This window comes from Mesoplodon densirostris, chromosome 19, assembly GCF_025265405.1.
Source record: "Mesoplodon densirostris isolate mMesDen1 chromosome 19, mMesDen1 primary haplotype, whole genome shotgun sequence".
Classification (NCBI taxonomy): domain Eukaryota; kingdom Metazoa; phylum Chordata; class Mammalia; order Artiodactyla; family Ziphiidae; genus Mesoplodon; species Mesoplodon densirostris.
This window is the reverse complement of record NC_082679.1, coordinates 29130436-29155369: the sequence shown is the minus strand read 5'-3', so window position 1 is coordinate 29155369 and position 24934 is coordinate 29130436. Positions and strand designations below refer to the sequence as shown.

Below are 24934 nucleotides of genomic sequence, written 5' to 3'. Positions count from 1 at the left end.
TGGCCAGCGGGGACCGACGGGCGGAGGCTGGGCTGCTGAAGTACGAGGGGCGGAGCCCGGGCTGCCGCCGCCGCCGCCGCCGCCGTTGCCGCCGCCACTGCCTCCGCCGCCGCTGCCGCCAGAGAGGAGCATGTCTGCAACTCGAGCCAAGAAAGTGAAGATGGCCACCAAATCATGCCCCGAGTGCGACCAACAGGTGGGCGCCGGGGGCCGGGCACCGGGCACACGGGCCGGTGGGGCGGGTGCGCGCGGGCGGGCGTCCGTTGCCGGCGGCCGCTGGCTGTGGAGAGGCCGCCTCGCCGGGGTCCCAGCGGCTGAGCGTGTGGGCCGGCCCTCGAGCTCTGCCCACGATGGGAGCCCGCAACCGGCCGGGTAGAGCCGAGGGCTTGCCGGGGAAGCGCCCGTGGCCGCGCCCCGGCCGGTGCCCACCTGGCGGCGGTCAGACGGGCGAGTATCTTGCCCTGTGGCCAGCCGCGTGAGAGGGGGCGTGGATTTATCGTGAGCTGACGGGGCGCCCTGTCCGGACCCTCCCCGAATCGCCTGTCCGGCTCCGGTGACAGCGGCAGGAGTGTGGGGCAGCAGCCTAAGTGGACGAGTTCGGTCCCTCAGCCCCCTCCTGCCCCGAAGAGAATGCCCGATGTGCCGACTCCGAGTCCGGGCTCCTGGCTCCGAAATCCGCCTTCTGCCAGGCAGGGTTGCTTTGTTCCCGTTTCAGATGTGTACGGTGGACCCCCAAAACTGTTCCCCCGCGACCTGGGCGGATGCTTAAATGTGACAGAAAGGCCCGCAGTGTAATAGTTTTAAGTTTCGGCGAAATATGGAGATTTTTTCTCTTAAATATATTTATTATATTTTTGACGTAAATAATCGTGAATCCTTTCTGTACATTGTTTTAAATGGAACGTTATTGAATAACGCCCCCATTGAAGCCCTTCCTTTCTGAGCGCTCCTCACTTCCCCCTACCCGCCGCGGTATCCACTGCTAAAAATTTGGCATTTTCTGCTTCCAGATCTTCTAAAAAATATGTATGTGTTTTTATGAATTTTAAATGACTGCTTTCTACACAGAATTAATGGTGTCATAGCTGTAATTTTTAAAAATCTCATCTTAACCGTTTTAGTTTAAGGATGCCTCATTTTTTACTAGAATAATACAAGTTCCTCTAAACCTTATAATCTAATGAGTTAAGACTCTCTCAGTTAGAAACATTAGTAAGGGCCCTATTTCACGCCAACATGCGGATCTGGGTGTGTTTTTTTCTTTTCCACTGAGAGAATTTTTTCAAAATGATTACCTCTTCTCCCTTTTTCTTTCTTTCATTTTTTTTTAAAAATCAGGAGTAATTTGAAATGGCTGAAGACTTTTTTAATAAGCTGATTTTAGTGCATACTTTAAGGAGCAAGCTTAAAGGTTGATCAAATCTTTTAACAGAAAATGTTACATGTTTTATTCAGTATCTTTTATGGGCAATGATAGATATGCTGATCAGAGGAAGACTGTGCAAGGAGAATTACGGTTTTTTGATTGTATGAGTTTATTGAGTATGCATTTTAAAAACAATTTAGCCATGTTTTCCAAAACAGAGTTAAATTTCCTTTCTTTTTAATTTATTTTTTTATTTTTATTTATTTACTTCTTTTTTTTTTTTTTTTTTTTTTTTTTTTGCGGTATGCGGGCCTCTCACTGTTGTTGTCTCTCCCGTTGCGGAGCACAGGCTCTGGACGCGCGGGCTCAGCGGCCATGGCTCACGGGCCCAGCCGCTCCACGGCATGTGGGATCTTCCCGGACCGGGGCACGAACCTGTGTGCCCTGCAGCGGCAGGCAGACTTTCTACCACTGCGCCACCAGGGAAGCCCTCTTTTTTTTTTAAAGATTTGTGTTGGGTCTTTGTTGCTGCGCATGGGGCTTTCCCTAGTTGCGGCCAGCGGGGGGCTACTCTTCATTGCGGTGCACGGGCTTCTTATTGCGGTGGCTTCTCTTGTTGTGGAGCACAGGCTCTAGACGCGAGGGCTTCAGTAGTTGTGGCTCGCGAGCTCTAGAGCGCACGCTCAGTAGTTGTGGTGCGCGGGCTTAGTTGCTCCGCGGCATGTGGGATCTTCCCGGACCAGGGCTCGAACCTGTGTCCCCTGAATTGGCAGGCGGATTCTTAACCACTGAGCCACCCAAGAAGTCCTAAATTTCCATTCTTACTATTAAACTAAATTTGTTAAATTCTGAAAAAGTTGGACTTTTCTATTTAAGTCTCCTTGTCGAAGATTATTTCAATATTTAAATCATTTCCATTTGTTCCGTTTAATTGTGCAGAAGTATAAGGTTTACATGGTATGCATTATGCATTCCAGTTTCTGTAGGGCGTCAGTTATTGCAAATCCTGACCTTGTTGTATTTGGCATACAGTAACCTTTTGGGGAAAATAACCTGTTTTTAATATACTCGTTAAAAAAAGAGGAAAGGATAGTAAACTTGTAGGAGTCCCTGTAACTATTCAACAAAACGTGATCAGCATTTTATTTGGAAATGTCACATTCTGTTTTGTTGTTACACACACAACCTCCACTCCAGCTGCCATAACAAAATACCATAGATTGGGTGGCTCAAACAACAGTAATTTATTTTGTCACAGTTCTGGAGGCTGGAAGTCCCAAGATCCTGGCAGAAAAGAGAGCTTTCTGGTGTCTCTTCCAAGGACACTAATGCATTCGTGAGGGCTCCACCCTCATGACCTCATCTAAATCTAATTATCTCATCTCCAGATAATACTATCATGTTGGGGGGTTGGGGCTTCAACATACGAATTTGTTGCTGGGGTGTTTTTGGGGGGTGGGGACACAATTCATTCCATAACAGGCTACAACAACATAATTTAAAATGTTGATTTGTAGTGTTCTTTATTCTAAATACTTAAGAGAAGATAACATACATGGTGACTAATTCAAACTTTTGGTGATTCTTAAAAGCGATTTATCTTTTACTAAAAGTAACTCACTTGAAGAAAATAATAGATTAATTTTAGTTTTCTAGTTATTTGAAAGTACAGGTTTCTTATAAATGAGAAAAAAATTATAATCCAGAAAGCCATTTTTAAAAAAAGCTTTAGAATACTGCTGTTATTCTAAGTTGCCTGATGAATATTAAATTAGAATTTAGATATAGTTTATAAACATAAATATAAACTCTTTAAAGTTTGAGGAGATTGCCTCAGTTGAGTATATTTACATAAGTTCTATATATGTGTGTGTAAGTTTAAAAACAGGTACAGAGATCAGCAAACAAGAAAGACCTAGATTTTCAGTTGCTTTATTACATCCCCTTTTACATTCCCCCATTTGAAAATATAGTTCTGAAATATCTAAACCACAATACTTTTCATTTTCAACGGGTTTCACATCCACTAACTCAAGTTACTGAGCCATTTTGAGTGTAGTAGTAGTCAGGATTCTTATTATTTTTCTGGGATCTCTGGTGTATGTTTCTGTTTTTGCTTTTTTTTTTTTTTTCTTTATTACATCAGCTTTTTCCCCCTTTTAGGAAAAAATGTTAGGAAATTTTATGTGACATTTAGCAAATATGTCTGCTGTACATAACTTTGATGCTCTTAGCAACAAAGAGTATAGATGGATTCTCTGTATTGTGGTTATTTTTGAGCTTTTTAAAGTCAGTGAAACAATATAGGGTCAGGATTTTGTTTTTTGCAGTTGTTTTTTAAGCCTCTTACTTGTAAAACATGCCTACAACCTAAATATCTATTCTTCAAGGAATAAATTGATTCACAAGCCATCAGTAAACAACACTTCAAATTTTTTTTCTTGCATTTTAAAATCCTGAAAGTATAGCATTAGAACTTTCATTACTGTTGTCTTTGGCATTACAACTGAAATTTCATGGAAGTTTAGGTGTTTGTTTAAAATCCAAATTATACAATAATTTAAAGAGATTAATATAACTGAAGTTGTCTACCTCATTTAATAATTCTTTTTACAGGATCTGTATTGTGGTGGTGGTTAGTTGGGTTTTCTTCAGGGTTGGTGTGAGGGGAAGGAACTTTACATTTTCAAAAGGACCTTAGGGTGACTTAGCTCAGGTCCATGAATGTTCCTTGAGCATAAGACACTTTCATTAAGGGATGTAAATCAGCTTGTCAATTGAATTAGTCATCCCAAAGCCGAATGTACATTTCTCATCTAACTGTAGTACTCTGTTAATTATGGACATGGGTTGATATAATTTTTTTGTGTATAAGACAATTAAATTTCAATTTGTTGAGTTTCAATAGCTGAAAGAAAATGGTTGTTGAGTAGCAAAGGGTATGTTGAATAAGAACATCACGTTCTGTGTTTTTTTGGGTAGCATTAACTTAAAACAATTTATATTGCCGTGGATGCCGTTAATGATGTGTTTAAGTATAAAGGAAATGAGTCAGTACCTTTCAGCTTGGTTTCTGTGAAGATGTGAAATTTTTAAAATGACAAAACATACCTATTTTAGGCAGATTTTACAGTATTAAGAAATGTAACTACATTTTCTGTCATGGTTTGGAAGAATCTTTTTGCATTCTTTTTTTTTTTTTTTTTTTTTTTTTTTTTTTTTTTTGCGGTACGCGGGCCTCTCACTGTTGTGGCCTCTCCCGTTGCGGAGCACAGGCTCCGGACGCGCAGGCTCAACGGCCATGGCTCACGGGCCTAGCCGCTTCACCGCATGTGGGATCTTCCCGGACCGGGGCACGAACCCGTGTTCCCTGCAGCGGCAGGCAGACTCTCAACCACTGTGCCACCAGGGAAGCCCTCGTTACATTCTTGATAAAGCAAGCTGTTAGACATACCTGGAGTTTGATTATTTTTATAGATTCATTGTTATTTTTCATAAATACAAACTAGAATTCTTTGTTCAGTATTTTTATGCAAAGAAAAGGAATTCTGCCAAAATTCTGATTTAGCTTATTTAGATCACATATTTATATTCTAGAACATGAGGCATTCTCTACATAAATTGATGAAAGCTTTATAGTAGTGATTAAACTTTTACATAAGTAGAACAGTGGGCAAATGGAACTTATCTTACAAAGGGAATTGTAATTACTATTCTGTGAGTACTTTTTGTTGAGATTAATTTCTGGTTTTCAGTGAATGTGCCCTGAGTCCAGGGATCATTAAGGTTAATATTAGTGAAACAATTGTGGAGGGAAAGCTAAAGCTTTTTTTTTTTTTTTTTTTTTTGCGGTATGCGGGCCTCTCACTGTTGTGGCCTCCCCCGTTGCGGAGCACAGGCTCCGGACGTGCAGGCTCCGGACGCGCAGGCTCAGCGGCCATGGCTCACGGGCCCAGCCGCTCCGCGGCATATGGGATCCTCCCAGACCGGGGCACGAACCCGTATCCCCTGCATCGGCAGGCGGACTCTCAACCACTTGCGCCACCAGGGAGGCCCAGCTAAAGCTTTTTTCAATGATTTTCAATAACATTTGGCTTTATAAATTTATTTATTTATTTATTTATTATTTTTGGCTGTGTTGGGTCTTTGTTGCTGCATGCGGGCTTTCTCTAGTTGCGGTGAGCAGGGGCTACTTTTCATTGCAGTGTGCGAGCTTCTCATTGCGGTGGCTTTTCTTGTTGCAGAGCATGGGCTTTAGGTGCTCAGGCTTCAGTAGTTGTGGCACACGGGTTCAGTAGTTGTGGCTTGTGGGCTCTAGAGCACAAGCTCAGTAGTTGTGGCTCATGGGCTTAGTTGCTCCACGGCATGTGGGATCTTCCCAGACCAGGGCTCAAACCCATGTCCCCTGCATTGGCAGGTGGGTTCTTAACCACTGCACCACCAGGGAAGTCCCTAACATTTGGCTTTAGAAAAATATTGACAGACTTGAAATGGAGAAAGGGGACACTTGTAAAAATAATTTACAGATTTAGAAACAGAAGCCTGAAGAGCTTGTGTTTTATCCAACGTCCTTCCTGGAGCTGAGACTGTAAGATACTAGATCTCAGCTCCTGCTTTGTCCCACACTCTCTTTTGTTTGTACAACACCTTTGCTCCTCAAACTGGTTGTTGTAAACTTTTTTTTTTTTTTTTTGGTAGTAATCGGCATCTTACCCGCTCATGTTGGAACCTGGGTTGTTTTCAGTTCTTTACTCTTTTGAAATGTCTTGTAGATCTACCTTCTCTCCATTTCCATTCTCACTATTCCAGTGGGGCCCTCATAATGTTATGCTGGGATTACTTTAATGATTTCCCAATCATGCCCCCTTTTCCAATTTATTCTATATAAACTGCTTTCAAACTAATATTTTAGGAAATGCTACCTTTTTTCCCATATATTTTCCTTGGCTCTGACCCTATTGTGGCTTTCTGTTGCTCACTCACATCAGCACATGTTTACCATGCATTTGCTGCATTCATAGTTATTGTAGTGTGTTAGTAGAATGTGAAGATTTAGAGGACACAATACCCATCTCATAATTTGTTGTCAGGAGGTGGGGTTTAAATAAATCCATGATTCCTACTTCAAGTAATTTATCATTCAGTTTAGGAGAGTACATAAACACTGAGAAGTTTAAGAACAGAAAAATAGTAATAATAAATTGTTTCTTTTTTTTGTCTACAGGTTCCTGTTGCATGTAAATCATGTCCCTGTGGTTACATATTTATTAGCAGAAAACTTTTAAATGCAAAACACCCAGAAAAATCATCTTCTACAGGTAATTGTGAGAGTTTACCACATTTTTAGCTTTTTGATGTAGAAATTTAAATTTAATTTTTGTGAATTTACTATTCAATTTTTGTTGAAGTTAAAAATTAAAGTCTATTGAAGTATGTGTTTGGTTTTTATTAGCTATTGGAAATCACCTTATGACATGAGTATGCTGTTCATTCTATTTAAATGTTAACTCCCTTGTAATGCTGATAAAGCTTGTAACAAATTTTCTATTTTTTATTTTTGGAGGATGGAGAGCCATTGAAGGGTTTTAAGCAAGGGAGTGACCTAATCTGATTTTTTAAAAAAAATTTTAAATGTTTACTAAAGGTATAATTGACTTCCAATAAATTATACATATTTAAAGTGTATGTTTGATAAGTTTTGTCATGTGTTTACACCAGTCACCACAGTCAAGATAATGAACATGTCCATCATTCCCATAAGCTTTCTAGTTCCCCTTTGTAACTATTTTAGAACTTTACATTATATAAATGGAATCATACAGTATGTAATCTTTATTGCTATTTTAGAACTTTACATTATATAAATGGAATTTTAGAACTTTACATTATATAAATGGAATCATACAGTATGTAATCTTTATTGCCTGACTTCTTTCACTGAGCATAATTTAAGATTCGGCCATATTGTTGTGTATATCAATAAGTATTCATTCCTTTTTATTGCTTAATAGTATTCTTTGTGTGGATATGCCACAATTTGTTTATCTGTTTACTGCTTGATGGACATTTGGTTTTTCCTCTCATAGTGCTGGTACATGTGTAACAACTTTAAAGTAGGTTTGTTTTTTTTTTAAACTGGTGACTGAAAAAATATAACCTGATTTTGGTGTGAATATAATTTTTAGATACATTGGTTATTTTTTGTAATTCCCTGATATAGAATATCTAAAAATTTTTTTGTTTGAATTTTACCTTCCCATTAATATAGACAAATTGGATTTGTTCAACAGATATATTTATTAAAAAATGAAATTTTGTTATTTGTTCTTTGATAAAGTCAGAACTTTGTATGTTCATGATCCCCAAATAAGAGTAGATTGATTGCAAGTGTATATATGAGCACCTGCTGCTGTATGCTAGGCACTGTTCTAAGCCTTGGGCCTAAAGTAATGAATGAATTTACTATCAAGGCGGGTTCACTGCTGTCATGGAGCTTAATGCATTCTTGTGGGCAGGAAATAGAGAACAGATGAACAGGGAGAATATCAACTTGTGATATTGTAAGAAATTAAAATAGAGTGCTGAGGTGTGTGACTGGAAGGCTACTTTTGATTGAGTGGTTTGGAAGCTTCTCTGAGAGGTGACATTTTAGGCTGAAGCTGAATAGGAACAGGGAGGTAGTAGCCATAATAAGATCAGGAAGAAAACCATTCTTGACAGATGAAATAGCAAATGCAAAAATTTTAAGGTTGTTAAAAGTTTGGTATATTTTAGGAACAAAAAGGCCAGCATGGTTGCAGTGTAGACAGTAAAACCAGGAGAGTGTTCGATATGAGGCCAGAGGGATAAGCAGGGGCCAGATTATTTATATAAGGCTTTGTAAACGAGAGTAAGATTTTGGTTTTTGTTCTTACAGTGTGAGGAGAAACTATCCCTGGGATGTGCGATGAGGTGAGGGGAGGGTGGCATGCTCTGATTTGCCTTTTAGAAAGATCATTCTGACTTCTGTCTACAGAATAGTTTGTGGGGTTACAAGGTGGAAGTGAGCTTTTGCTGTATGTTAACTGAGTGAGGATGCCGAGTTAGGCAAAGAATGGTTATAGTAGGAGATGATTTAAGAATTACTTATATTTATGTCTGTGAGAGGTCTGTTTATCCTAGGTCTGTGGAGAGATGGGAGGAAAGCAGTTTTAATTCCATTTCTACCTCTGAGTTTGCTCCCTTTCAACATGGTAATGGACTTACTATTAATTCATTAGTTCTTAAAGGCTGTTGCTGGATTGGTTATATAAGAGTCATCCAGAGAACTGTTAAAAATCAATTCCTGGTTCTTGTTTCCTAAGAGTGTGATTTGGGTATGGGAACCTTGGAATGATTCATTCAGTAGATTTGCTGGGGTGGCATGTCAACTCAGTTCCGAGGCTCCAAAATGAATAAGACATGGTCCATGCTATTAGTGGGACAATTGTGTTTATTAGTTTTTCACTCAACAAATATTTTTGAGACCCTTCTATATACCAACAATTCAGGTGAGAAATGAGGTAAGGAAGAAATGTAAATGAGGACAGAGAAAAGGGACAGATGCTACAAGTGTTAAGAATTTAGAATCATTTGAAGGAGAGGGAAGACTTTAGAATGACTCCAAGATTTCTGACTGGGATTACTGGTTAGAAAGGGAAGCTAAAAGGGAAGACAAGTTTTGAGGGAAAGATGAAGAAACTATGTTTGGATATAGTTGTGAAATATCATCCGTGTGGATTTTTTTTTTTTTCCCAGTTGGACATACAGTCTGAAGCTCAGGGAATAGCCTCAGCTAGAGAGAAAGGTTTTGAATCATCATGGTTGTTGATATCATGGAAATGGATGAGCTAGTTCTATAGAGTCTATAGAGTAGGAAGAGGAAGCAGGTTCAGGGACTGAACTCTGGCAGACTCCAATCTTAAAGGGTAGAAGTGGGTAGGGAGGTCATTTCAGCTGAGAAGAAATGTCAGCCGCAGGAGAACAGCCAACAGAGAGTGGTGTTACATAAGTCAGTGTGATGAGTGAGAAGCAGTTCATTATTATTTTACGTTTGGAGTTTCCTAAGGTTCTGTTGTTTAATAAGAGTAGACTTGCGACCTTGAAGTGAAGATGGAACATTGAAGCCTAGAAATCCTAGGGAGGAGGAAGAAGAACCATCAAAAGAAACAAAGAGTAGAAAGGACAGAGAAATATCAGGGATAGACTGTGCTGTAGAACCAAAGGAGGAAAGAGTTTTAAGAAGGATTAAGAGTACTGAAAGCCTGGAAATCAGTTTGGTATAGTACAGACATGTACTATATGTTGTTATATATTATATGGAAGATCTGGCTTCAGATTCAGATTCCAGTTTGGACACTCTCTAACAGGTTAATTAACCTCCAGGGGCAGCTGCTGTTTACTTGTGTTTATGTAGATTTGTAGTACCAACCTTAGAGGATTGAAGTGTAGATGAAGTGCATATGAAAATGTCTAATATAAAGAAAGCTTGGTATGTTATAGGTACTCAATAAATACTAATTTTTACAATTAAGTTTCTTTTTTAAAATTTTTTCTGGCTGCATTGGGTCTTCGTTGCTGCACACGGCCTTTGTCTAGTTACAGCGAGCGGGAGCTACTCTTCGTTGCTGTGCGCGGACTTCTCATTGCGGTGGCTTCTTGTTGCGGAACGTGGTCTCTAGGCGCGTGGGCTTCAGTAGTTGTGACATGTAGCCTCAGTAGTTGCGGCATGCAGGCTCAGTAGTTGCAGCATGCACAGGCCCTAGAGTGCAGGCTCAGTAGTTGTGGCACATGGGCTTAGTTGCTCCACAGCATGTGGGATCTTCCCAGACCAGGGCTCAAACCCATGTCCCCTGCATTGGCAGGTGGATTCTTAACCACTGTACCACCAGGGAAGTCCCCAAGGAAGACTTTTATTTGCATAATTAAACATTTAAAACAAAAAAGAAATGTCTTTAAAGCTCAGATTGCACTTATCTTAAAATCATAGCTATAAAAGATTATTTGAAATTTCAGTGGGTTGAAACCTCTTATTTAATTATTGTAACTTTGTGGGACATGCAGGAGGAAAATAATCTGTTAAGTCATAGATTTATCTAGATTTGAAATGTTGAAAACTCACATTTTGCAAATACACTAATCATCTTTATATCTTCATAACATACATGAAAATAGGGAGGTGGGACGCTAGAACAATCTAGAACTTTGCTAGCTGAAAATATAGATAAATAAAATCTATTATGGAAATTAATTTTAAATTGTAAAAATATATTAATTTCGGTGAGAGGAAAAGATGAGTGTTACAAATAAAGCTGTATTAATACTCAGTGTTTTGTAGAAGTGCATAGAACCTCAAGGCAATTAATTAATTATTCTTTGATACCTTTCTAAATGCGTTAGGAATGTAATATTGTTTCTTTTATCTTTTTCAGGGGGTCAATATTAAATGGAGATAAATTTTTTAAAATTGACTATGTTATTCATGGAGGATTTCATTTCTAAATTGAATGGTTGACTGAGAGTTTAAAAAGTAGCCTTGAGGTTGAGTCTTCATCTGTCAATCTGAAGAAATTTAAAAAAAAAGAAATTAAAGGAAATACTGTATTTCCTAAGATTGAAAGTACCTGTACTGTGGCCTAAACCTTCACTGCTGTAGTAGTAATCTATTCAGGTATTTGGTCAGTCACCAAATACTGACAGAAGCAGTTTTTAGTGAGAACAAACTTAGTTTGTTCCAAATCTTTAAATTTAGTTTTCCAAATGGGTGTTCTGGGTGGTTTAGTGACATCAAGGGTGCTATTTTGCATTTAATAACAATGGATATACCTTTAAATTTTTTTCATTATAAAAACTGTAAAGAAAAAGTAAACTGAAAATCTAACTGAGATACTAGTTTATAAAAGACTTCCTCTAAAGGTAAGAAAAAGATTTAAAACGGTAAGAATTTTGAATAGCTTATTAGTATTTAACTGTTAATTTCTCAGTGAGTATAAGCTTTGGGTTAAGCTTAGTCAAATAAATAACAAAATTAAATAAATTCTATTTTTTATTGGAGGAAGGAAAAAGGGATAAAAATATTAAACCTAATTTTTAAATTATTCTCTAACAGGGAAAGGCTGATAAATAAGTAAAGTCTATAAATGACATACTCACTTTTGTAGTTAAGGAAGAAAAATGGAGAAATGATTATCACCAGTACCTTTTAGGAACCCAAAATGATTGAACATTAATCAGTAGTAAGTGATCCTCAACTCTGGATTACTTGACAGTGAAGATTTGGTTTTGTTATTTCAGAAAACATTGTTCCTTACATGCTAATCACTTAAAATTGCTGTACATTCATATATGGAACATAGTTTTTATTTTGCCTTTTGATGAAAAAATACATACCTTCATCTCTGTGCCTTTTTTTAAAGTTCTTAATCATATAGTTTATATAATGATATCTATATTCATCTTTAAAAGACATTTCTCATAGAATCCTCTGATTTCTTCTAATCAAGACTGATTTTAGGTCTGTTGCACAGCTGTCATGCTAAAATTTCTTTCCATTGTACTATAAGGATAATCCTACTTTTTCTTTTAAAGATATTTTAATGTGGACCATTTTTAAAGTCTTTTATTATTGAATAAAATAAAATTGAATTTGTTACAATATTGCTTCTGTTTTATATTTTGGTTTTTTGGCCACGAGGCATGTGGGTCTTAGCTCCTTGACCAGGGATCGAACCTGCACCCCCTGCTTTGGAAGGTGAAGTCTTAACCACTGGGCTGCTAGGGAAGTCCCCTACTTTTTCTTTTTAATTTTATTTATTTATTTATTTATTTATTTGGCTGTGTTGGGTCCTCGTAGCTGTGCATGGGCTTTCTCTAGTTGCAGTGAGCGGGGGCTACTCTTCATTGCGGTGCGTGGGCTTCTCATTGCAGTGGCTTCTCTTGTTGCAGAGCACAGGCCCTAGGCATGTCTCAGAGCACAGACCAGGGCTCAAACCCACGTCGCCTGCATTGGCAGGCAGATTCTTAACCACTGCGCCACCAGGGAAATCCCCAAATTTAGTATTTTAATCGTTTTAAGTTGTACGGTTTAGTGGCATTAAGTACATTCATATCATGTGCTTAATCATCACCACTGTCCATTTCCAGAACACTTTTCCTCTTCCAAAACTGAAACTCCATACACATAAAACAGTAACTCCCCATTTTCCTCCCACTCCCCGCCTGCATCACGCCCCAGGCCACTACTATTCTTTCTGGGCCTGTGAACTTGAATTTCGCTACTGTAGTTACCTTCTATAAGTGTAGTCATGCAATATTTGTCCTTTTATGTCTGGTTTCACTTAGTATAATGTCTTCATCCACGCTGTGACGTGTCAGAATTTCCTTCCTGAATAATATTCGATTGTATGTACTTACTACATTTTGTTCATGCATTGAACAGAAGTTTTTAATTTTGATGAAATCCAAGTTGTCTATTTTTTCTTTTGTTGCCGGTACTTTTGGTGTCATATCCAAGAAATCATTGACAAATCCACTGTCTTGAAGTTTTCCCCCTGTTTTTTTCCTAAGCATTTTATAGTTTTAGTTGTTATATTTAGATCTTTAATCAATTTTGAGTTAATTCTTGTATATTGGGGTCCCCAATCCCCGGGCCACGCACTGCTACCAGTCCGCAGCCTGTTAGGAACCGGACCGTAAAGTAGGAAGTGAGTGGTGGGTGAGCAAGCGAAGCTTCTTCTGCTGCTCTCCATCGCTCGCATTACCTCCTGAACCGTCCCCCCTGCCCCGCCCCTCCCGCGGGGCGGGGGAAATATTGGCTTCCAGGAAACCAGTCCCTGGTACCAAAAAGGTTGGGGGCCGCTGTTGTATATGGTATAAGATAAGGGTCCAGTTTCATTTTTTTGCCTGTGGATATCCAGTTTTCCCAATTACCACTTGTTGAAAGTACTGTTTTTTCATGGCTACTGTTATTGAAAATAATTTGACCATATATTCGAGGAATTATTTCTGGGCTATTTTATTCTATTGGTCTGTATGTCTCTGGTAAGGCAGTTCTACACTTTTTTTTTTTTTTGCGGTACGTGGGCCTCTCACTGTTGTGGCCTCTCCCGTTGCGGAGCACAGGCTCCCGACGCGCAGGCTCAGCGGCCATGGCTCACGGGCCCAGCCGCTCTGCGGCATGTGGGATCTTCCCGGACTGGGGCATGAACCCGTGTCCCCTGCATCGGCAGGCGGACTCTCAACCACTGCGCCACCAGGGAAGCTCAGTACTACATTTTTTTGATTTCTGTAGTTTTGTTAGAAAAGTTTTGAAATCAAGAAGTGTGATTCTCTGTTCTTTTCCAAGATTGTTTTAGCTATTTGGGGTCCATTGAGATTCCATATGATTTTAGGATGGAGTTTTCTATTTCTGCAAAAAACTCTTAATGATATAATACTTTCTGAAGGTATGCTTTGAAATGTTTTAAGATGTTTTTGTTTCCTGAACTACCTTTGTTCCTCATGTTTTTGTTTTTGTTTTGTTTTTGGCCTTGACCAGCGATTTAACCCGGGCCACAGCAGTGAAAGCCCAGAATCCTAACCACTAGACCACTAGGAAACTCCCTGTTCCGCATGTTTTATCTTGCTCCTTCTCTCTCTCACACTTTTAATTTTCTTCAAATAGCTGGTAATCCTTAACTGCCTGTTGATATTTATAAATGAAGGCCTTGGTTTATCAGTGTAGATAACTTGCATGAATATCCTACACTGTTTTGAAAGTCTATTTCGACATCTTTTTAGTGTACAATTGGAAGAAGCTTATTGGCAGGCTTTTAGATGTAAATTAGGTGAGCTGGGGAATGCTGTTGAAATCCATGATTGCCAAAATAAGGAAGGTTTCATTCTGGGACAGAATGTGAAATCCTTTATAGTATTTCATTTTTATGAGGAACTGCCTTTTTTGTTTGTTTGTTTCTTCTTTCTGTGTTGTGGAGATTCAAAGTCCCCTGGAACATCGCTTGGTTCCCAAGAGCTTTACATCCTTGTGTTGCTTTGTATACATAGGCCCAACTGTTCTGCAGTAGTTCTAGTTATTCTGATGATCACCCTGTGGCCTGCTGTTCCTTACTGTACTTTTTGTCCTGTCCTGGGAGTATCTTTGGGAAGAACAGCGATCCCTTCTATAGGAGGTATCTCTTATTCTTATTTTGAATTTTAGTTTCTTCTATTCTGGTTACTTAGAATCTGTCAGCTTGCCAGTTTGCTGAAATTCTGTAATTTCAGATCGTTAATAGCACCCTTTCCTGTTTCAAGCACTGCGGATTTATTTTCCTTTTTCCCTTTACCTTTTTACCCATGTTCTCATTTCAGTAGGATTTTTGAGAAGACAGTGAAATAAATCATGTGTTCAGTCTGGTTTTATTTATTCAGCACCACTTAAAGTGTGTAGGTAACGTTCTAGGTTCTGTGAATGAGACAGACAAAAGCATCCCAACTTTCATAGAGCTTATATTTTGATGGGGGAGACATATTGAGCATATAAATAAATGTAGTAGTAGTAGTAGTATTAGCAGTAGTAGTAGTAGAAGTAGAAGTAGTAGTAGAAGAAAATTATAGAAAGGCTATATTAGTAGTAGTAGTAGTAGATTATAGAAAGTAACTTGGGCTGGGAGACTCAGAGGGGTGACCTATAAATTGACATCTGAAGGAAATAAAGCCTGTCTCATGAAGAGCCTTGGGAAGAAAGCTCTAGGCAGAAGGATTAACAAATGCAGAGACTCAAGGGGAGGAAGGAACTTGTTTTATTAAAAGGAAGGCATGTCTGGAGAGTACTGAACAACGTGGTATGAGATTAGATGGGTGAGAGGCAAATGTCAGGTTTATAAGGGGACTTATAGTCTTTGGTCAGGAAATTTGACTTTCTTTTTTTTTTTTTCTTGCGGTACTGCCGTGGCCTCTCCCATTGCGGAGCACAGGCTCCGGACGCACAGGTTCAGCGGCCAGGGCTCACGGGCCCAGCCGCTCGTGGCATGTGGGATCCTCCCGGACCGGGGCACGAACCCGTGTCCCCTGCATTGGCAGGCGGACTGCCAACCACTGTGCCACCAGGGAAGCCCCTTCATTTTATTTTTAATTTATTTACTTCATTTATTTATTTTTGGCTGCATTGGATCTTTGCTGCTGCGCGCTGTCTTTCTCTAGTTGCGGCCGGTGGGGGCTACTCTTAGTTGCAGTGTGCAGGCTTCTCATTGCGGTGGCATATCTTGTGGAGGAGGGGCTCTAGGCGCGTGGGCTTCAACAGTTGTGGTAGGTGGGCTCAGTAGTTGTGGCTTGTGGGCTCTAGAGCGCAGGCTCAGTAGTTGTGGTGCACGGGCTGAGTTGCTCCACGGCATGTGGGATCTTCCCAGACCAGGGCTCAAACCTATGTCCCCTGCATTGGCAGGTGGCTTCTTAACCACTGTGCCACCAGGGAAGCCCTATATAGCCTTTTAAATTGTTCTCTTTAGTTCTTGGGATATGAATTTTTTAATATGTTTTGCCCCTTTACCACCATGGTTTTAGGCATTTGGTGAATTTTCTTTCTTTCTTTTGAATTCAGGTACGTATTAAAGCAATTTTAAAAAATTGTTGTTTGTCTTATCCAAACTTTTGATCTGTTTGGAGTGAGAGGGGCGGCTCCTTGCATTAATTAAATCACCATGTTGAGTAAAGTTCCCCTATTGCCATTTATTTGGGATACACATGCTCTTAGAATGTCAGAAATGACCTAATCTGTGGATAAAGTGAAAACTGCTTACTTCCCTAGTGTTTTTATGTTTTCCCTAGATACTTTCTGTTTGGTTTTTATTGGGAACTTTAATATAAATATTATGGCTAAGGTCAGTTTTGCTTCTGTGTATTTGACATATTTCAATCTGTAATTTGGGTAGGGGGAAAAAAGGAATGGAATATTTATTTTCCTTTTGTAGTACTTCACCATTTTTAACTTGGATACAGAGAGAAGGAAAAAGGTTGCTGTGGAATTGTGTGAACTTGTAGGGGCTGAAATTAAAAGTATCAAATAAAGAAACTTGTCTTTTGTTATAAGATTCCTACTACCTCATGTGTTAATGTGGATCTGAATTCTTTTGAATTTCTTTTTTTCCTGCATGGGTGTGAGGGACATATGGATGTTATGGTTGTAGTTTTATAAAATATGCCAGGCAGCAAACTCTAGTGCTATTTAGAAAAAAAAAAAGAAGAAAGCAATGAGAACATGGGCAAACAGTTCTTGCTAAGCCCTAAAATATATCACTTTTATTCATCCACACAGAAAACAAGCATGAGGCCAAGAGGAGGCGAACAGAGAGAGTTAGGCGAGAGAAGATAAATTCTACAGTAAATAAGGATTTAGAAAACAGAAAGAGGTCTCGAAGTAACAGCCATTCAGATCATATCAGACGAGGAAGAGGAAGACCTAAAAGTGCATCTGCCAAAAAACATGAGGAAGAAAGAGGTATGAGTAAATCCAAGCAGTTGTGTGTTTTTTTTTCAGGTATTAAAGTTTTCTAACATCTAAATTAGATAGTAGTGAAGTGTTTGGTAGGCATTGAACTCCTGGACTTAAAATTCCAACTCATATTTTAGTTTGTAAAAGCATTTCCTCTCAGGTAGATGCTTGTTTTAAAAAAGTCACATAAATTTAATTCCTATTGGAAAATTAAAGGCTTAAATTAGGTAAAATTCACCTTGCTATAAACTGATGATAGTAAAGTTCAGAGATAATTTGTGTATGACATCCTGGATAAGTCTGTTAAAATAGTTATACTTTTTAAAAGATAAATCTGAATTCTGTTAAGACTTATTTGAAACTATTATACTGTGAGTTTTAAAAATTTACTCTCAAGTGTTCTTCAGTATGAATTTTTAAATTACTCCTATTCTGTTCCCTATTTTGAGGCAGCTTTTGGATAGTAAGGTGAATTCTTCTTGGTCTAAAACATATTCATATTCTCCTTATAGATTTTCTCTTTTCTTCTGATAAGTAGTGTGTCTACCAATAACTTGTTTGTAACCATCAACTAAAACTTCTCATTTTCTTTGATTTGTACATCTTTTAAAAAACATTTTATTGTGGAAAATTTAAAAGATTACACAAAAGTAAAAAGAATAGTATAATGCACCCCGTATGCCCATGAATATCTTTTTAAAAGTGGGACTTTCAAGCCAGTAATTAAATGAAAAAACGAGATAGTTGCTTTTTATAATTCTTTAAAAATCTCTCTCAAGTAAATCAACTATACTTCAATTAAAAATAAATAACAATGTTGTTAGACACCACAAAAACCTCTATTAAAATAATTTCTTCAGTGAAATGTGTTTATAACTTCTTATGTTATTTGTGAGTTATGCTTTGCTTTTTCAGGTATTCAGTCTTAGATATTCAAATATAAATGTATTTTAGACATTGAGAATTTTTACCTGTTCACCGTTTCTCTCTGCTTTGTGTGTTTCTGTTTGAATAAAAGTATTACTGTTAGGGAAAATAACTTCACTGGTATAGCTTTTATCAAAGTTAAAGATTTTTTAAATATTGTATGGCTAAAGGACTAAGGTTTATAATGTCTTTGACTGTATTCTGTGAAGACTGTGCTTCTATACTCCTTAATTTCTTTGGTAATTTTACTGCTTTTTCTCTTTCCTTCTATTATGCTGATCTTCCAGAGAGTTTGAGTTGTTTTCTCAACTTGAGGGTGCTTCTTTAACATTGGGATGATCAGAAAATATATGCTAAAGACTGTTTCAGAATGAAAACTAGGTAAAGAAAAGTCAACAGAGGGGCTTCCCTGGTGTCACAGTGGTTAAGAATCTGCCTGCCGGTGCAGGGGACACGGGTTCAAGCCCTGGTCCGGGAAGATCCCACATGCCACAGAACAACAAAGCCCGTGCGCCACAACTACTGAGCCTATGCTCTAGAGCCCGCGAGCCACATCTACTGAGCCCCACGTGCCACAACTACTGAAGCCTGTGCACCTAGAGCCCGTGCTCTACAACAAGAGAAGCCACCGCAATGAGAAGCCCACGCACCGCAACGAAGAGCAGCACCCACTCGCCACAATTAGAGAAAGCGCGAGCACAGCAACGAAGACCCAATGCAGCCAAAAAATAAAATTAATAAATTAAAAAAAAAAGTCAACAGAGAAAAAAGAAAAGAGGGAAATACTGCTTGGCCCAGAAAACAACTTTTTTTTTTTTTTTTCGGTACGCAGGCCTCTCACTGTTGTGGCCTCTCCCATTGCGGAGCACAGGCTCCAGATGCGCAGGCTCAGCGGCCATGGCTCACGGGCCTAGCCGCTCCGCATCGTGTGGGATCTTCCTGGACCGGGGCACGAACCCATATCCCCTGCATCGGCAGGCGGACTCTCAACCACTGCGCCACCAGGGAAGCCCCAGAACATTCTTTACAGTTGAAGTAAAGGGAATATAACCCAAAGAATGGAAAAGGAATGCTTCTGGTCAGAGGAGATGAGAGAATAGATAATGACAGTTTTTTATTTGGGGAAACGAAGGCTCTGTAGTTGTGGTAGGACTTTATATATGCAGGTTTGGATCTTTTATTTCATGTTAACTTGAAAAAAGCATTTATTTGGCTATAAATTGGTTTCAGGTATTTTTAGTTTATTATAGAAAAGTTTTAAGAAAGCTATTTCTAGAGTAAGATATGCTTTTCATACAAACAGGGAGGACCTCAAGGAATTTTTGTATAATAAAATAGAATCTTTTAACGTAGGCCAGGGGTGAGGGCAGTCAGCAAACTTTTCCTGTAAAGAGCTAGATAATAAATATTTTAGGCTTCGGGGGCTATAGGGTCTCTGTCATAGCTAGTCTGCTCTGTCATTGTGTCTGGAAAACAGCCATAGAGAATACGTAAATGAATGCGCATGTCTGTGTTCCAGTAAGACTTTGTAAAAACAGGTGGGAGGCCAGATTTTGCCAATTGTATTTTACCAATTTTGCAGGCTGTATTTTACAAACCCTTAAAGCAGACCATGTTTTCTAAATATAATACTGATAGAAAATATGAGCTTTTGAAATGTCTGTATATTTTAGAATAGACTTCTTTGATATGCTTCTTAGTGTTAAGTAGCTACTTAAATTCAGTATTTATTGATTCCCAGCTCATAGGGCACTTGAAGAATTTAAAGCCAGCTTTACCTTTATTCTAATAAGGAAAACCTGACAGTGTGTCTAAAAGCACATTTTTAATTGGCTTTACTGTTTTCTGTTTTTAAAAAAATAGGAAGAAGAAGGAATGAAAAGGAAATCTTTTTAGACATCTAGATAACAACATTATCATAAAAGCCAACCATTAAACTTAATGGTTTTGGATGGTTTAAAATAAGTCTTCATTTTATATGTGGGGGGTATGATTATTCTGGATATTAGTAAAGTAGGAGTGACTTTTTTTTTTTTTTTTGCGGTACGCGGGCCTCTCACTGTTGTGGCCTCTCCCGTTGCAGAGCACAGGCTCTGGACATGCAGGCTCAGCGGCCATGGCTCACGGGCCCAGCCGCTCCGCGGCATGTGGGATCTTCCCGGACCAGGGCATGAACCCGTGTCCCCTGCAGCAGCAGGCGGACTCTCAACCACTGCGCCACCAGGGAAGCCCCAGGAGTGACATTTTGACTGATTGAAATATATTGGGCAATTCTTAATACCTTATTAATGAACATAGAGAGTTAATGTAGACTTCACGTTAAAGATGGTGGATTGAATAAACACATCTAGCTCTGCACCCTCCCCAAATCCTAGTAAAATGACAGGGATGAAAGGGATTTTTTTTTTAAAGGGCCAAGTCCCACAAGGACAAGGAGTGGGAGAAGCAGCAAAATTCTGGAAAGTGGTAACTTCTTTAGCAGACCCAAGAAACCCAAATTGTAAACTCCTTTGAGGAAAGCTGAGAAAGAAACTGATTTTTGTTTCACATCTGCCTAAGGTCAGGAATTTTTACCTCAGTTATGTCTGGAAGTGTAGAGGTGAAGGTGAGGCTAAAAACAAGACTATTTGAAGTCTGTGTTTTAATAGCCTCCTAGGGCTCTTTACCCTGACCTCCCCTCCCTGCAAGTTTATCCTTTGAAAGGGAAAACACAGTCTCTGGTCTAGGAAACACCAGGCATCACTGAGGGCAGGAGTACCAAATTAATATGAGGAAGATTAGGTGAAAATTGGAGATGGTAAATACTGAGTTCTCCAGTTAGGCTTTCACAAAGGAATAAAAATATAACTTGGATATGATAAGTTTTTGCAGGGAGAAGAAAAAAATTAAAACTACCATTAATATTCTTTGTAAGAGAAGATATGGTAGTCATGAAAGAAAAACAAGATGATGTTTAAAAGGAATTGCAGATGTCAAAAAAGTACCTGGAAAATGAACTTTAAAATGAGAATCTCAAAGTATATATATATGTATGTATATATCTATATGATTTGCAGAAATGTAAAACTTTAACAGAAGGCTTATAGACAAAATTGAAGAAATGTACCAGAATGTATAGCAATAGGAAAAGAGATAAAAAAAATGAATAAGAAACATAAGAAATTTAAAGGACTAGTTCGAGGTCCACATCTGTAAATAATTGATGTTGCAGAAGAAGAACATAGAAGATGAAGTAGATGGGAAGTCATCAGTGAAATAATTCAAGTAGTTTTCCCAAACGGGAAGGACATTGAGTTTCCATATTGAAATGCCTCACCAAATTCCCAGACCAATGGATGGTTAAAACTAGATATTATGCCAAAGCATATCATCATAAATCATATCTCTCTGGTTAAAGGGAAGGTCCTTCAAGTGTTCAGAGAAAATAATCAAAGTGGTACAGTGGAATACTACCCAGCAAGGAACAAACTACTCATGTATGAACAACATCAGTGAATTTCAAAAACATGTTGAATGAAAGAAGCTAGACACACAACAGTACGTACTATACCATGCCACTTATATGAAGTTCAAGAACATGCAAAATAAATCTATGGTGGTAGAACAATCGTTGCTGGTGGGGTCGGGAGGGATTGACTGGAGAGGAGCATGAGGGATTTTCTGTATCTTGATTGTGGTATGGGTCATCCAGTTGTACACTTATGATCTGTATATATATATTTTTCTTTTGCAGTATGCGGGCCTCTCACTGTTGTGGCCTCTCCTGTTGCGGAGCACAGGCTCCAGACACGCAGGCTCAGCAGCCATGGCTCACGGGCCCAGCCACTCCGTGGCATGTGGGATCTTCCCGGACCGGGGCACGAACCCGTGTTCCCTGCATCGGCAGGCAGACTCTCAATCACTGCACCACCAGGGAAGCCCATGATCTGTATATTTAACTGTAATAAATTTAGCAATAACTTAAAAAATAACTGTAAAAAGTGGTATAGGGTTTTCTTAACAGTGACACCAGTAGTTGGAAGACAGTATTTTGCCTTTAAAATACTAAGAGGAGGGCTTCCCTGGTGGCGCAGTTGTTGAGAATCTGCCTGCTAATGCAGGGGACACGGGTTCGAGCCCTGGTCTGGGAGGATCCCACATGCCGCGGAGCAACTAGGCCCGTGAGCCACAACTACTGAGCCTGCGTGTCTGGAGCCTGTGCTCCGCAACAAGAGAGGCCGCGATAGTGAGAGGCCTGCGCACCGCGATGAAGAGTGGCCCCCACTTGCCACAACTAGAGAAAGCCCTCGCACAGAAACGAAGACCCAACACAGCAAAAATAAATAAATTAATTAATAAACTCCTACCCCCAACATCTTCTTAAAAAAACAAACAAACAAACAAAATGACTAAGAGGAAATATTCAAGTCTTTACTCAATCACACTATTAACTAGTGTGAAGAAAGACTAAAGACACTTTCTGATATTCAGGGTCTCAAAAAATTTGCTACCCATACTCCCTTTCTCAGGAGGCTACTGCAAGATGTATGGCATCAATGAATAAGTAAACCAAGAAAGTATCCTGGACCTACGACACGGGGTCCAACTCAAGAGAGGGATGAGGAGAATCTCCAGCATGATGTCGACGAGAGATCTCCGGATGATAATTGTGCAATAGGCCTAGAAAGCAACCATTTCACATTGGAGCATAGAATTTCTTCAAGAAGATAAGATTGATATGTGTAAACATTCTGAAAGATTTATCCAACTAGGAGAGAGTTTGGGTTCAATTAGTAATGAAAACTAAGCAAGTGAAAAAAGAGAATCTCTTCAGTGAAAACAGTGTACAGGAAAAGTGAAATCATTTACACAGTGAATAATGTAAACACAATATTGATCTCATCAAAATGGTAATATAACTATAATAGGAAGATGTGATAAGAAGAGTACGGTGGGGGCAAGAGACAGAAAACAATAAATCCTAACATTTCATGGTGGAAAGTCAATTAATAATGCTTAAAACCAAAAATCCAAGATGTTGCATCAGATAAATATGTTACTTAGGTAAAAACCAAAAGGAATACCTGGAAAAGTAGTTTTATTTGAAGAGTAGGAAATGTGCGTGAGGGGAGGAGGACTTCTGTTTTTTTGTAACATGTTTTGTAAAAATAATTTGACTCTAAACTATATTCGTGTTTAACTTTGATTAAAAAGTCAGTACAAAACAAAAAATGATACAAATGTGGAATCATAGTAGAGCCTGAAAAAATCATTTGGGAGAATATACACAAAAGATGTTAATGGAATTTAACTGGCTCATAAGATAATAAGTGATTTTTCTTTTTTCTTTTTCTGTATTTTTCAAAGTTTCTACCATAGACTTGGATTACATTTGTAATCAGGTGGGGAAAAGTAGAAATAAATGTTGGTTATTCATATTTTCCATAGCAGGGCTAAGGTGAAGAACTTAATATATTCATAAAGGCACCATTGATGTTCAGAAGGGACCATATTTAGGGTGAGGAAATTCATTTTTATTGAAACAGCTCATGCTAGTGAGGAGAAAGAAATATTTGAGATTCTTACAGAAATGATATTGATATTAGATTGTGTGTATAGAAATATATACAGTCTCCATTTAGTCTTAGAATTGAGTTCATGGCATTTTAGTAACTCCTTTGTGTAATTTTAAAATTTCAGTTCAGTAGCATAATACTTAATAACATTTAGTGTATGTTGTAGTATTATGTATTATATTTATTGTCATTTAAAGGAATACTTGAAAACTTTAAATTAAAAAAAAACTGCATCTACTGCCTTTATATTAAAAGCTTTCCCTTTTTCTTTTAACAGAGAAACAGGAAAAGGAAATTGACATCTATGCTAACCTCTCTGATGAAAAGGCTTTCGTGTTTTCAGTCGCCTTGGCAGAAATAAATAGAAAAATTATTAATCAAAGACTTATTCTCTGATATTTGTCTGCAAAATGTGTTGAAACTTTCTTCAGGATTACATCAGCAAATTCTCAAACAGTTATGAACTCCCAGGAGCATTCTGACTGCATCAATAAGGGCCATTGATTGTTTTTTTTTTCTTTATCATTTAGCCTGTGGCACACTTTGGGAGCAAAGCTGCAGGCTTGGACTGTTCTGGGATTTCCTTGTTTACCAAGGAGTATTGTCAGTGTTTTGTGTTTGGGATATAATGTATTAACCCCCCCACCCCCCCACCCCCCCACCCCCGCTGAAAAGAAGAAAAAAAGCTGGATGGCTTTTACAAGATTAAGGGGTAGGGTTGGGAGTGGAAGTAAGAAAACAAGAGAAATAAAATGATAGTTTGCAGGTTTGCCACCAGAGATGCAATATTTTAAATACTTTGAGAAAGAGTGACTTTTAAAAATATATATTTCAGATTTTCAACACTGACATTGCATATTTGCAGTTCATTTAGTAAATTGGCAATTGATATTTTATTGAATGGGGAATTAATAATATAAACTGTAAATTTTGTCTTAAATTGATTTTTTTCTTGGCCTTTATTTTTATAACTTAAGGTATGAGTTATATTTTAGAAGCTACTTTCTAGTTTGGAAGTTTGGGTGCTATATGAAGAAAAACATTTAAGGATATATCATACTTCAGATATAAACACCTTGTTTTCTTGAATGTAATTTATTTATTAATTAAAAAAATACTTTTTTGCTCTCAAGATGGTGCCTGTTAACCTAAACATAAAATATATTTATTACATGCAAAATATTTCTTAGATAGCCACTTTGAAGCAGTAATGTTCTTTCTGAATGGATGTTCATTTATACATCCTGAAAATTATTTAAATTGTTACTTAACCTCACTCTGGAGGAAAAAATAAACCTTAATATTGAAACTAATAGATTCAATAGTTTGGTATAAGCTTTTTGTTCTAGTGAAGTTTTGTGAACTGTATTTAAATTATTAATTTTCTAGTGTTAAATGATAATTGTTTATAGTTGATTTGTTTTATACTAAATGCTTTTACATTTTTGTATATCGATTTAATGCTTAATGTATTCAACTTGATAATGACTTCCCTTATTTTAAGTCGACTGTGGCCTCCCCGCACCGCCCCCCCCCATCTGTTTGGAAGTCCTAAAGCCCTATTAGCGAATGTAGGCAGCAGTTAGACTTAGCCCTTACTTA

At 38.4% G+C, this 24934-nt stretch overlaps 1 protein-coding gene across 1 annotated transcript; it reads left to right on the top strand.

Moving 5' to 3' along the window:
• LOC132480398 (UPF0547 protein C16orf87 homolog) lies at positions 1 to 24250 on the top strand. Its single transcript, XM_060084586.1, has 4 exons — positions 1 to 196; positions 6591 to 6684; positions 16674 to 16856; positions 23610 to 24250. Exons 1-4 carry the CDS (start codon positions 131 to 133, stop codon positions 23726 to 23728), a joined length of 462 nt encoding a protein of 153 aa, XP_059940569.1. The 5' UTR covers positions 1 to 130; the 3' UTR covers positions 23729 to 24250.
• The last annotated feature ends 684 nt before the right edge of the window (positions 24251 to 24934 follow it).